Raw genomic sequence first — 15,196 nt, forward strand, 5'->3', positions numbered from 1 at the left:
ACAAATTCTAGGCCTCTGTACCCCACTCTGCAACTGGATCCTTGACTTTCTCATTAGAAAACCACAGTCAGTACAAATTGGAAACAATGTCTCCTCCTCATTGATCATCAACACAGGCGCACCCCAATGTTGTGTGCTTAGCCCACTCCTCTACTCATTATGCACCCATGACTGTGTGGCCAGGTACAATTACAATGCCATCTACATTTTCTGATGATACCGCAGTTTTCAGCAGAATCACAAACGGCAATGAGGAAGCGTACTGGAGGGAGATAGATCAGCTCATTGAATGGTGTAATGACAGCAATCGTGCTCTCAACGTCAGCAAAACCAAGAAGATAATTGTGGACTACAGGAGGAAGACGGGAGAACGTGACTCAGCCCTCATTGAGGGCGCAATAGTGGAGAGGGTCAAGAACTTCAAATTCCTGGGATTCAACATCTCAGTGGATCTGTCCTGGAGCCTCCATGTTGTTGCAATCACAAAGAAGGCTCGGCAGTGGCTATAATTTGTGAGGTGTCTGCAGAGATTCGATATGTCATTGGAGACTCTCATAAACTTCTAAAGGTGTACCATGGAGAGCATTCTGGCTGGTTGCATCACTGCCTGGAATGGAGGCCCCAACTCTCAGGACAAGAATGAACTCCAGAGGGTTGTTAACTCGGCCTGCGACATCACAGGCACCAGACTTCACTCCATCAAGAACATCTACATGTGGCAGTGTCTTAAAAATGTAGCCTCTTTCCTCAAAGACCCCCACCATTTAGGCCATGCCCTCTTCACTCTGCTACCATTGGGGGAAAAGTACAGAAGCTTAAAGACAAGCACTCAGCGGCCCAAGGACAGCTTCTTCCCCGCTGCCATTAGATCCCTGAATAATCAATGAACCAAAGACGCTGCCTTACTTTTCATGCAATGTTATTGTTATTTTTATTTTATTTTTTACAATAATGTCGTAAGATGGTTGTAATATGTATGTGGCCCTCTGATGCTACTGCAAAACACTGAATTTCATGACTTGTTCATGACAGTAAATCCTGATTCTGATTGTCGAGGATCCTTTCTGTTTATAATTAGATATGGCAAGAATGCAAATCTGATCTGTTGCAGCATTACTTTGTCTACTTTTTGCTGTTGACATTATCTTTTTTCAATATATGAGGTAATTAAATAATTTGTAATTTTCTTTTTGTTGAAAGAAGTTTAAAACCCAATGATTTGCAATTTCAGTTGTCTGTTGCAATTTATTTTAAAACTGGAAAAATTAAAGCTGTATTGGTAGATAGTCAAAATTTATGAATATGGAAATAAAACTTTCAATGCTGGAAAGCAGTTGATTCGTAGCATTGTGTATTAAAGGAATGATAGGTTTTCATTTCCTGCCTTCCTTAAGATAATCAATTGGCTTGCAACTTCTGTGGGCATGCACAATTTCCATAAATGACTGGTATTTTGCAATATTTTTTCCATATCGTGCAATAGAATATGGGCAGGCTGTCCAGTCGTTCTCTTCAGCATTGCATTCAAATAACTTGCATAGATTCATAAATATTATAATAGCTGCCTTACTGGATAATTTGCTTCCTACACTGGCTAGAAAGTATATATTTAATGAGAACATCTTAAATTTTACTATACGGTGGATGAAGAAATACCTAACAAGAATAAAAATCCTGCTATAAACATGGGGAGTGTGTGTGTTATTCAGTCACGCCATCAGATTATGGTTCCAAAATACATCTGTGTATGAAGCACAGTACTATTATGGTACAAGGCTGTTTGCTTCACAAAATGGTCTTGTTTCCTGAAAATTAAAATATTTTCCGCTATTCTCTAGTCGCATTCTTTGTGCAATACAGCATATATAATTAAAAATAATTGGATGTTGATTAGATGTTTTAGTGTTGATCATTTGAAATTTGTGCTTCAGCATGAATTTGTACGCCGAGAGCATCCACAAAGAGTTCTTTGTGACCTTATTGCAAGAACAAAAGATGCAGTTCGAGAGCTGGATAATCTTCAGTATAGAAAAATGAAAAAGATCCTTTTTCAAGAAACTCGCAATGGACCAACAACAGAATCTCAAGAAGAAGAGGAGGTAAGGTGAATTACATGCCAAAAATAATGGATCCAAATCTAAATAAATGTGTAAAGAAGCCAAATGATTTGGTAGGGTCATTTCTTTCCATCCTGTTCCCCCGCCCCTCCTGAAAATGCCAAAGAAATATAGTTCCTGTAGTATCACTAGACCTTTTGCTTTCATGCCTATGCTACATGCATAAAAACAAGTATGAAGTTGTAGCAATATTTGTAAAGACTTCTAAGCGGAGGCCAACCAGTATCTATCGAAACAAGCTCATTTTCTCTGGATCAGACAAAATCTCAGCTACCAGTCATCTTGTTCTTTGAACCTCAACCATGAGTTTTCACAGAAATGGAAAAGGAGGAAAGGTAATGATGGAAAAACGGAAAGAGAAGATAAACAAAATATAAAAGGGCTACGCTGAACTATATGACTTTAAATATTAATGGAATACATAACCAAATTAAAAGGAAGAAACTACTAAATTTAAATGAATAAATGTATTCCATTAGAAAAAATAACATATAGGTTAAGAAATAATATTGAAATATTCGAACAAGTATAGGAGCCTTACATTAAATACAATAGCGAAAACCTACCGGGGACAAACATTACCTAAGCTGATGGAAGGAGAAGGAAAGAAAAGAATGGACTCAGTAGAATTTCTGGTGTATTTTTGTTGAATGACAACATTGTCTGACTGGCTTAATGCAACCTAGATTGTACCTAAAATGGATGAGAGGGGGGGGTGGGGGGGTGGCTTGGGAGGAGGGAGGGGGGGGGAGAAAAAGTCACTGTATATGTGTGAAAAAGAAATAGTGTATATCATGGCTAATGTGATTTATGGTGTGAAAAAAAAATTTAAAAAAAAAACCATGAGTTTTTACAAGTAATTTTTGGTTAAGCAAAATGATTAAACTGAAGATCAAATAACTGGTGTGATTTGTCACCCACTTGCCAAATTGAGTTGAGTAATAGCTCTTTGATAGCATTTATTACAAATTTCAAAATTCACATTTTAAGTGTAGAACTGTCAAATTTCAAATGGATACATTTGGGCAGATGCTCAAACAAAATTAGAGGATGGCGTATGAACAATAGAAACGAAAGGGTGCATAGTTAGCGTGCTTTATATTCCCAGTAGCTTTTTGGTTAAGGACCTGTTCAGTAGTATTCAGCTGTATATCAGATGAAGGAATGGTTTATGTCCCCAAGTTTTATCCATGTGGATATTAGATTGACTAATTTATCACCCTTTGGCTAAATGTGAGTATTTCTGCATTGAAGAAGACTGGACAATTTATTCTGCTTTGTTATTGAGTATCTTGTCAAGATAAGTATCTGTAATGGATATAGGAAATGAGGTGTGGTTCACCTGTGTTCCTAGCATTTAATCAGATTGCAGATCTTCACATCATTTTTAAATGGAAAACACCATGCTTGGATTTGTATAGTATGCCTGTTAACCAAACCATTGAATAAAATTATAGATTAGTGTCCCTGAGCCCAGGTAATTGACCCCATTTGTGCTGGGGAAGTTTTAAATTTAAGTAATCAAATTTGGATATTAAAAGATAAGACGATAGGGGCTGGAGTGGGCATTCGGCCCATCGAGCCAGCACCACCATTCATTGAGATCATGGTTGATCTTCCATTATCAGTACCCTGTCCCCATAACCCTTAATTCCTCTGTCCACAAGAACCTTATCTAACTACCTCTTGAACTTCTCCAGAGAACCCGCCTCTACCACCCTCTGCGGCAAAACATTCCACAGACCAACAACTCTGGGTAAAAAAAATAAATAAATAAAACTTCTTTCTCATCTCTGTCTTAAAGGGCCTTCCCTGTATTCTTAAATTATGGCCTCTAGTCCTAGTTTCCCCCCATTATCAGAAACATGTAATCAGTTTCTATTGTGTCCAATCCCTTAATAATCTTGTATTCCTCAATCATATCTCCCCTCATCCTTCTAAATTCCAACGTATACAACCCCAGTTTTTTCAACCTTTCAGCATACATCAATCCCACCATCCCGGGAACTAACCTTGTGAATATACGCTGCACTCCCTCAATAGCGAGAATGTCCTTCCTCAAATTAGGAGACTAGAACTGGACACGATACTCCAGGTGTGGTCTCAACAGGACCCTGACAACTGCAAAAGGACATCTTTACTCCTATACTCTATTCCCCTTTTTATGAAGGCCAACATGCCATTTGCCTTTTTCTCAGCTTGTTGAACTTGTATGCTAGCTTTTAGTGACTGATGTACAAGTACACCTAGATAACGTTGCACTTCCCCACTCCCTAACTTGACTCCATTCAAATAATAATCTGCCTTCCTGTTCCTGCCCCCAAAGTGGATAACCTCACATGTATCTACATTAAACGGGATCTTCCATGCATCCGCCCACTCACTTAACCTGTCTAATTCCCCCTGCTTAGTCCTGACATCCGTCTCACACTTCACACTGCCACCCAGTTTCATGTCATCTGCAAATTTGCTAATCCCCTTATCTAAATCATTAATATGTTTGATAAACAACTGAGGACCCAGCACCGAGCACTGCAGGACCCCATTTGTCACATCCTGCCATCCCAAAAGTGACCTGTAAATCCCTACTCTTTGTTTCCTGTCTGTCAGCCAATTTTCTATCCATGTCAGCACCCTACCCCCAATACCATGCTCTCTGATTTTGCCTACTGATCTCCTGTGTGGGACCTTATCAAAAGCCTTCTGAAAGTCCACGTACACCACATCGACTGGCTCTCCCATCTCCACCCTCCTCGTCACATTTTCAGAAGGTTAGTCAAGTATGATTTTCCCTTCAGAAATCCATGCTGACTTGTAATGATACTATTATTACTGTCTAAGTGTTCAGTTATTTCTACTTTTATAATAGATTCTAATATCTACCCCACTACTGACGTCAGGCTAACCACTCTGTAATTGCCCATTCTCTCCCTCCCTCCCTTCTTAAAAAGCGGCACAACATTAGCCACCCTCCAATCCACAGGCACCTCTCCTGAATCTATAGAACACTTGAAAATGTTGACCAATGCATCCAGAATTTCAAGAGCAACCTCCCTTGTGATGCAGTCCATCCGGCCCTGGGGACTTAGCAGCTTTCAATCCTTTCAGTTTACTCTAGACCACATGCTTCCTCCGAATCTGGATTTCCATCAATTCCTCCATTACCGTTGGAATTTCTATCAATTCCTTCAATACCGCAGGACCTCTACCCCCTATCTGACCTTTACCGGTATCTTCCCTGGTGAAGACTGATCCAAAGTATCTGTTAAATTCATCAGCCATTTTCTTGCTTCCCTTAATAATTTCTCCCTTTTCTATTTTTAAGGGCCCAATTTTGGTCCTAACCAATTTTTTCCTCTTTACATACCCAAACTATTGGATTGTTATAAAAATTCATATAGTCTTCTTGTATCCTTTGGGAAGTAGATTTACTCCTATTATGCAGCCTGACATATTGGAGTCAACACAATGTTTTGGCTGATTTTTAATGGTCTTCTGAAATGACTGAACAAACAAATTTGTTTAATGAACAATTGGGAATGGAGAATAACAAATCCTGACTGCCAAATATGTCCCATACCATGAATTAATTTTGGAAAAATTAATAGCAGAGGGAAAAATATCTTTAACTTCAGTTGGATGTGAATAATTATCAGAGAATTGTTTGGAATTTTATTCAATGGATCAATTTTGTGCATGTGCATGAATTTGTGCATTTAGATTTTTTAAAGAGGGTTATTTAAAGAAAAGATTGCTTGTTTTAATTCATTAAAAATCAATCGTGTTTGTACATTTTTTTTAAAAAATGTAGTGACAGGGTAATTATGCAGGAGAACGGCCAGTGGGCCAATTTGAATTTAGTAAAAACTTGCCACCATCTGCCCCCATCTCACAGCCATTGCAAAATATTTACTTGTTAAATGTGTTTTTCCTCACTGCTATGAAGATTATTCCAAATCTTTATTTGGGGGGGGGGGAAAAAAGATATAGTTATATTTTTGTAATTTTAAAACAAAATTCAAAATTTATCTTTCCTGTTTGTTCTATCAACACTCTTCTTAGGAGAAATGTCTAAGACCACATTGTATGCTAGTTTGTCAGAAGATACATCATAGAAAACAGAACTGAGGTTTGTTAAGGTCTTCCCCATTTCTTCTGACTCCACACATACCAACCTCATGTCTTTCAGCCCTTGTAACTTCCTTCTTAAGTTTCTTTTCCTTCATTTTTTCTTTTCATTTTTGCTCCTTGTGACCTATACCTGCTATCTACCTCTCTCTTATTCTTAACCAGATCCCCAATATCCTTCTAAAACCAAAGTTCTTTTTGCCTGTTAACTTTGCCTTTAATCCTGACCGGAACATACAAACTCTGTACTCACAATATTTCACATTTGAAGGCCTTCTATTTCCTTGTCAGGAAATACCTTATCCCAATCCATGCTTTGTAGATCATTTCTTATTTCCTCAAAATTGGCCTTTATCCAATTTAGAATCTCAACCCGAGTATCAAACTTATCCTTATCCATAATTATCTCAAAACTAACGGCATTATGATCGTAAGTCCCAAAATGCTCCCCTACACATAGTTCTGTCACGTGTCCTTTCTCGTTTCCTAATAAGATATCCAGTACAACACAGGCTCAAGTTGGTACTCCTGTATTTCACAAACTTTCTGGAACACTTTTGACAAATTCCAAGCCATCCAGCCCTTTTACAGTATGCGAGTCTCAGTCAAAATGTTGACATTTAAAGTCACCAACTCTCAGAATTTTGTTTCCTGCTGCTGTCTGCTATCTCACTACATACTTGTTTCTCCAATTCTCTCTGAATATTGGGTGGTCTATAATAAAACCCCACGAATGTGATCATATATTTCCAGTTCCTCAGCTCCACCCATATAGACTCAGTAGACAAGCCCTCTGGTCTGTCCTGGCTGAACACAGCTGTGATATTTCCCCTGATGAGTAAAGTCACTCCTCCTCCTTTCATCCATCCTGCTCTATCATGTCTGAAATAACTGAACCTCTGAGCATTGAGCTGTGAGCTGCCAGTCCTGCCCTTCCTGCAATCAAGTCTCACTAATTTGGCCACAATGTCATAATTCCCCATCCCAATCCATGCTCTTAGCTCGACTGCCTTTCCAACAATACTTGCATTGAAGTAGATCCACCTGCAAAAATTATTTCAACTATGTACAACCCTTTGATTTCCATCTTTGTATGCAGTTTTAACATCTTTTTTTCCTCCTCCATTCCACATTCTGCTGTGGTTCCCACCCCCCTACAAATTTAGGAGCAGGCATTAGCAAATCTTCCCGCAAGGATACAAGTCCCCTTCCAGTTCACATGCAAACACCACCTTCCAGAAACCTGAAGCCCTCCCTCCTGCACCATGACTTTAGCCATGTGTTCAGTTGCATCATCCTTCTATTCTTGAGATCACAGACCTGGAGGTTTTATCTTTCAGCTTAGCACCTGAGCTTTCTTTGCAGATCTCTTCACCCTTCTGACCCCTAAATCATTCATCTCTCCATGGACCATGACATCTAATTGCTCACCCTCCCTCTTGAAAATGCTGTAACTTGATCTGAGATATCCCTGATTCTGGGACTTGGGAGGCAACGTACTATTTGGAATTCTTAAACTTTTCCTCAGAACTTCTTACCTTTTCCCCTAACTGTTATATCCCCTATCACTAATGTTTGCCTCTTCTCCCTCCCTTAGCCACAGGGCCAGACTCTGTGCTATAGATGTGACCACCAGGGCTTTTCCCTGTTAGCTCGGTCCACTTAACAGATTTCAAAATGGTATACGAGTTATTGACGGGAGCAGCCACTGTTCCCTTTCCCTCTTTTGACTGTCACCCAGCTACCTTCCTCCTGACTCCTTGGAGTGATTGCGCTCCTGTAATTCCTATCACCCCCTTAGCCTCCCAAATGATCCAGAGTTCATCCAACTTCAGCCCCAATTCCCAATCACAGTGTATAATGTTATTACTTTAGTGGACAGTTAGCCAAGTGGAATTCAGTTGAGAGGATGAAGATGAAAGGAAGATCTTTAACAGAAATGTTGGTCACTTGAGAACATGAAACTTGGGCAGCAGGCTAAAGATTTTGTGAAGAAGAAAAAATCTCTACTCAGGACAGTAAAATCCTTGCTTAAAAAATGTCTGAATAGTTGACTCAGGCTTTAGACTGAGAGCTGTAGGTGTAATTACGCTGAATAACTTTTTTTTTAAATGTCATGGATATGCTGGGCCAAATAGGGAGTCAGTTCTTATTTTTCTCTCTCTGGTGATGGTATTCAGTTGAAATGCAAGGTGCTGCACTTTCTTTTTCAACCTTCTTGCTGATCCTACCCACCTCAAAATTGCAACCAACTAATGATTCTGACTTTGTAGAATCATAATCCTCTGAAACATTAAGAATGCCCAGCATGCATGATCATTTCATATAGCCGTTGCGTACATTCCATCTTCCCGCTGAAGTTCAGGGCATCGAGTTAGTTATCTGGCTAACTAAATTGTCACATTAGAATTGCCTTGCTGCATGTGATTTCCAGATGCCTGACTGTACTAATGCATGTTCACCAACACTAACATTGCTTTCCTCTATCTTACAGGACAGTGAGCATGGTGCAGGCCTAGGTAGTAAAGTAGACAGCCTGGGAAGTAATCAATCCATTCCCAGTATGTCAATCAGCACAGGGAGCCAGAATAGCAGTGTTAACAGTCTGCATGAAGTCTTTGATAGCTCAGAGATCGCCATGATGCATGACGGTGATAACACCATGCAATCCAGTGTCTCCGTCATCCACAGAAAGGTAGGTAGCAGTGTTATGTTGTAAATAATGTTTCCAAATATGTTATTTAAAGAATTACTAATTTTTTAGAAAAGCATGCCTTCTAAGATCCAAGTTTCAGCAAAATCTAGAATACAATCGTTAGTTTGAAAATAACCTCAAATATAAATTGTATTTTGCTGTTTTAACTTTTCTCTCGTGAGCAATGAATTTCCACAGGTGGGTGTTTTAAGGTTTTATCCTGAGTATCCACTGAAAGTTTGGTGGAAGAGTTCTAAGAGACCAGGACTGACGAACAAAATGGAAGAACTCTGGCAGGATCTGGTCTCCACCGTGGTGAAACTTTCTGCTCTTTTGCTGAAATGAAGTGCAAATAATATTTCACTGCAGATTTCAAGTCATTGGTCAAGCCTCCAACTCGGCCACAGCATTTCGGATGCCAACAGCAGGCCATACAATAATGACTATTCTATTTCTGAAAATTTAATCTATTTGCAAGGCATTAGGGAGGTTCATTAAAAAATAAGGATATTTCACTGGGTTCAAAATTATAGTAGGCAGGTTTATTTTTTTGTATGCACCAAGATCCTGATTACTATTTTCTAATATAACTAAGCATTTCTACGTGTTTAAGTCTGTTCATTTTAAAATGCTTAATTTTTGTGATGAACTCGTATCACTGTATTTATTGAACTACTTTCACGTATCCTTTTCCAAACTGTCATGTTATGGGAGATGGGCGATGTATTGAATACTTTTCATCTGTATTTAATGTGGAGAAGGCCATGGAAACTAGTTAGTGTGAGTTAAAATGGTATTGCACTTTTTAAGGCCAGTACAAGATGCAATATAATGTTATAAAGTTGAGCTGCAGTTTTATCACCTCTGTGCCAAAATAATTTGGAGTCAAGTTCGAAGCAAGCCTGATTGTCATTGGCCTTGTTTTTTCAGGTTCTCCCATACAATCTCCATATTATGCACAGTTTGACATGCCAAGAGGTCCTGACATAAGTGATTATTTCTTTACCCACTTTGCTTCATTCTGTGGACATGTTCACTGAAATAGTTTAATTTTCCTCCATCTGCCTTCTGAGATTTTCAAAGAACAAGAGAGTTATTTCTCAGTGAACTCACCAAGATTTATTCTCAATTTGTACTTCCTAACCAGATTCCTTGGCAACTATAATGTAGCAGTTATGGGATTTTGCTGGGACCCACATGACTGCTGCAGTCCCAACAGTTCACAGTGCTCCTCCACTTGACAGGCATCTTGTGTTCTCCAGCATTCATCCTCTTGTATCTTTTTTTTTCACTCCTAATGATAATTTTACCCAATCATCTATTTTCTTATCACTTTACAAATTTGGCAATAATGTAGCAAGTTTTTGTCACAAATCAAAATCATTACTTTTGTGATTCTGTGTGGTTTGCATTTAAAGGACATATTTAACCTTCGGCTGTCCTTTTTGCTTGCACTTCAATATGGAACAGGTAGGTATCAATAGACTTGTGATATCTCGAGTAGCATTAATCTTGAAATCTGCCAGCAGGTTTGATCTGCATGTGTATTCTGAATATATTGAATAAAGCTGAAACATTGAATCTTCAGTATATGGTTCCATCTAAAATTAAAGAATCATAACTTGAATGAGTCTTCCAGATTTATGACAAGTGTTGGATTTTAAATAATTATAGATGAGATTCACATAGCTTAAAATTACACCTCCGCAATTGTTGTTGCTCACAGGAAATGCTCATCTAAATATTGATTGGAAAAAAGGTTCAATTCCAAAAATAAACCAAGAAATAATCCACTTACTATATTAATACAGTCCATTAATACAGTTCAATAGTTGTCATTCTGTAATGTGGCTTTTCACTTGCTGTCACTTGCTCTAAAACCTAGATTTCAAACTTGGGAGTCTGGTGGGGTGTTTATTCAATGTTCCAAGTCAAAGTGGAAAATTAATGAGGAAGGTTCAGATTGGGCTCATTGGGGAAAAAAAAGACTGAAATTTGTTACACCTCTGTTTTGGAAACTATTGTACAAATCATGCAAAACTTGCATGTTTGGTTCAGTTTCAATGCAATTGAGGCATGGGATAAACCATCATTGAAATCACTCTTTATTTTGGGGAGGAGGGTTGGACTAATTTTAAATTAGACGATTAATGTTGTGTTATAATTATTGGGGGGGTTAATTTGTGTAGTTTGTTTGGCCTGGAAGTCAGCCTGAAGAAAACTGAGGTCCTCCATCAGCCAGCTCCCCACCATGACTACCAGCCCCCCCACATCTCCATCGGGCACACAAAACTCAAAACGGTCAACCAGTTTACCTATCTCGGCTGCACCATTTCATCAGATGCAAGGATCGACAACGAGATAGACAACAGACTCGCCAAGGCAAATAGCGCCTTTGGAAGACTACACAAAAGAGTTTGGAAAAACAACCAACTGAAAAACCTCACAAAGATAAGCGTATACAGAGCCGTTGTCATACCCACACTCCTGTTTGGCTCCGAATCATGGGTCCTCTACCGGCATCACCTACGGCTCCTAGAACGCTTCCACCAGCGTTGTCTCCACTCCATCCTCAACATTCATTGGAGCGCTTTCATCCCTAACGTCGAAGTACTCAAGATGGCAGAGGTTGACAGCATCGAGTCCACGCTGCTGAAGGTCCAGCTGCACTGGGTGGGTCACGTCTCCAGAATGGAGGACCATCGCCTTCCCAAGATCGTGTTATATGGCGAGCTCTCCACTGGCTACCGTGACAGAGGTGCACCAAAGAAAAGGTACAAGGACTGCCTAAAGAAATCTCTTGGTGCCTGCCACATTGACCACCGCCAGTGGGCTGATATCGCCTCAAACCGTGCATCTTGGCGCCTCACAGTTTGGCGGGCAGCAACCTCCTTTGAAGAAGACCGCAGAGCCCACCTCACTGACAAAAGGCAAAGGAGGAAAAACCCAACACCCAACCCCAACCAACCAATTTTCCCCTGCAACCGTGTCTGCCTGTCCCGCATCGGACTTGTCAGCCACAAACGAGCCTGCAGCTGACGTGGACATTTACCCCCTCCATAAATCTTCGTCCGCGAAGCCAAGCCAAAGAGAGAGAGAATGATGTAGTATTCTAATTTTTATTATCTTATTTTTTATTATTTCTTTAAATGTAATTTTAATTTTATTCATGTCATAAAATTTTAAATAAAGTTATTAAAAAAAACAAAACTATAATTGAAGGAGATGCATTGATTTTTTTCCCAGATTTTGAATTTGTGGTTCGCATTAGCATATGGACATCTCATGAAGTATGATTGAATTTTTTTCAATTAAAATTTGATCTGATGTTGTTAGCCTGTCAAACCATAGCATAATGTTCTTATGGTCCATCTGAAACTTCCTGCAGAGGTGCAGAATATGATGAAACAAATTTTGGGCACAGATGTGTTACAAAATAAAAGCAATAGCTGGTTAATTAGCACCTTGTGCCTACTATTCCACTCAATAAGATCATGGCTTATCTTATGCCAGTCATATATTTGCACTGAATCCATGCTGACCATCAAGAACTCATGCTCCCCATATCCCAATTAACTTCCTTCTAGCTTGTAAAAAAACAAAATTTGCCATTAGACAATGCTGCTTCTGCAAGATGTAAGAAGTATTAGATATATTTGACCAAGGCAAATACATCTGCAGTGAATATCTGTAGCTCAGATTTAGATTTCAGGTTTATTGTCCAAGTACATACATGACATCACATACAACCCTGAGATTCCTTTTCCCTCAAGCTCAAGAAACTTCAACTCTTTGAGGATGAACAGGAATCAAAGCTACCATCAGTGATGCATCAGTGACAATGAACTTGGACAGGTGCTCCTGTCACACTCGTTAAGTTTAAGATTTTGTAGTTGACGTCATCAGGCACAGGAGGAACCGATTGTGAATGAGGCATTTTGCAGGGATCTGAATACTTCCACTTGTCCAGCATATTAGAGGTTCCTGAAACTCTCGTGCGAATAAGTGGACAGGGAGATGAGCAAACTGATACTATTATATAGGAAGCCATTCACGTGGGGATGGTTGAAAAGAAAATGGAGTTGTGAAAGAAATATATCTGGAAGGTAGAACACTGTCCTTTGCAGCCAGGTGTCAATAAAGGAAGTCCCTTTAGTTAGAGAGGAACTGGAGTGGAAGAATCCAGTGGTAGTGGCCCATGTGGGTACGATTGATGAAGGTGGGATAGAAAAGAATGGTTCTCCCAAGAGACTTAAAGCATCTTAGAGGTACATTGAAAGGAAGAACCAATAAGCGTGATAATTTCCAGATCATTGACTAAGCCACTAGCAAATTGGTAGACAATTAATAGCATCAAGGAAATAAATAGCTTATGGATTGCTGTGGACAGTGGTTTTCAACTTGCTGGACCACTGCCATCCGTTCTGAGGAAGGAGAAAAGAACTGTTCAGAATGCAGCTGAACCAGGGTTCTATCAAAACAAGCAAGGAGTGTACTAGTAAATAGGCATTTAGACATGGTAATGGTAGGAGTGGAGAGTAGTCCCAGTGGATAGAAATCTGGAATGAAATAGAATCATAGAACATTACAGCACAGAAACAGGTCCTTTGATCTTTCTTGTCCTGTGCCGAATTATTATTCGGCCTAGTCCCATTAACCTGCACCCAGTCCATACCTATCCATGTATCTGTCCAAATTTGTCTTAATGTAAAAATTGAACCTGCATTTACTACTTCAATTGGCAGCTCATTGTACACTCCCACCATCTGTGTGTAAACAAGTTCCCTCTCATGTTCCCCCTAAACTTTCCCCTTTCTCCCTTAACCCATGTTCTATGGTTGTTTTTCACCTACCATCACTGAAGAAAGGCTACCTAGATTTACTCTGGACCCCTCATAATGCTAAATATCAAATCTCCCTCATTCTATGCTCCAGGGAATAAAGTCCTAACCCATTTGTTTAACCTTTCTCTGTGACTCAGTTTCTGAAGTCTGGGCAACATCCTAGTAAATCTTTTCTGCACTCTTTCTATCTTATTGATATCTTTCCTATAGTTAGATGACCAAAACTGCACACAATACTCCAAATTTGGCCTCACTAATGTCTTGTACAGCTTTACCATAACATCCCAACTCCTATTACTCAATACTTTGATCTGGCCAATATGCCAAAAGCTCTCTTTTCATCTCTGTTTACCTGTGACACCAGTTTCAGGGAATTGTGTTCCTGTATTTCCACATCCCTCTGTTCTACCGCTTTCCTCAATGCCCTGCCATTTACCATGTATGTCCTTTCTTCATTTGGCCTTCCAAAATGAATCACCTCACACTTAGAACACTACAGCACAGTACAGGCCCTTTGGTCCTCAATGTTGTGCCAACCCATATATTTCTTTAAAATAGGTACTAAACCTTCATACCCCGTAACCCTCTATTTTTCTTCCATCCATATGCCAGTTTAAGAGTCTTTTAGTATTTGCCAAAGTCCTTTCCTACTCATGGTGTTGAAGGCTTTGGTGAGGTCAACAAAGGTGATGTAGAGTCCTTTGTTTTGTTCTCTGCACTTTTCTTGGAGCTGTCTGAGGGCAAAGACCATGTCAGTAGTTCCTCTGTTTGCGCGAAAGCCGCACTGTGATTCTGGGAGAACATTCTCGGTGACACTAGGTATTATTCTATTTAGGAGAATCCTAGCAAAGATTTTGCCTGCAATGGAGAGCAGTCTGATTTCTCGCCTTTGTTTTTGTACAGGGTGATGATGATGACATCACGAAGGTCCTGAGGCAGCTTTCCTTGGTCCCAGCAGAGCTTGAAAAACTCAAGCAGTTTGGCATGCAGAGTTTTGCCGCCAGCCTTCCAGACCTCTGGGGGGGATTCCATCCATACCTGCTGCTTTGCCACTTTTCAGTTGTTACAAATGATTTGCATGTTTGGATACTTTTTAACTTTAAGATATAGTTTTTCATTTTGTGTAATAGACCCCTAACTGCCATTTTTCTTGCCCAAATCTTATTTATCAATGTTCATTTGGACAACGTCCCTTCCTAAAACAATCTAGTCATCATTATCACAATAATTTTCCAGCTCTAATTTTAATGTTGTTTAATGTTATATGTCATTTATCTTGTAAGAACAACTTTTATTTACTAGGGTTTTTTTTTAAAAGAAGACAGAGTGATGGTGGATGATTATCAGACTGGAGACCCATGACTAGTGGTGTGATTCAGGGATCGGTACTGAAACCATTGATGCTTGTCATC

At 39.5% G+C, this 15,196-nt stretch overlaps 1 protein-coding gene across 7 annotated transcripts in view; it reads left to right on the forward strand.

Annotated features, from left to right (window-relative positions):
* Window positions 1-15,196, forward strand: part of taok3a (TAO kinase 3a) — a 119,203-nt gene that overhangs the window by 74,322 nt on the left and 29,685 nt on the right. For 6 of the 7 annotated variants that reach the window (XM_069933125.1, XM_069933126.1, XM_069933129.1 and 3 more), the window contains 2 exons: window positions 1,932-2,099; window positions 8,740-8,940. In XM_069933125.1, the coding sequence (XP_069789226.1) occupies window positions 1,932-2,099; window positions 8,740-8,940 (369 nt within the window). The remainder of the gene's footprint in view (window positions 1-1,931; window positions 2,100-8,739; window positions 8,941-15,196) is intronic. The other variant, XM_069933131.1, reaches the window with a different exon arrangement.

This window comes from Narcine bancroftii, chromosome 4 (genome assembly GCF_036971445.1).
Source record: "Narcine bancroftii isolate sNarBan1 chromosome 4, sNarBan1.hap1, whole genome shotgun sequence".
NCBI classification, from domain to species: Eukaryota; Metazoa; Chordata; class Chondrichthyes; order Torpediniformes; family Narcinidae; genus Narcine; species Narcine bancroftii.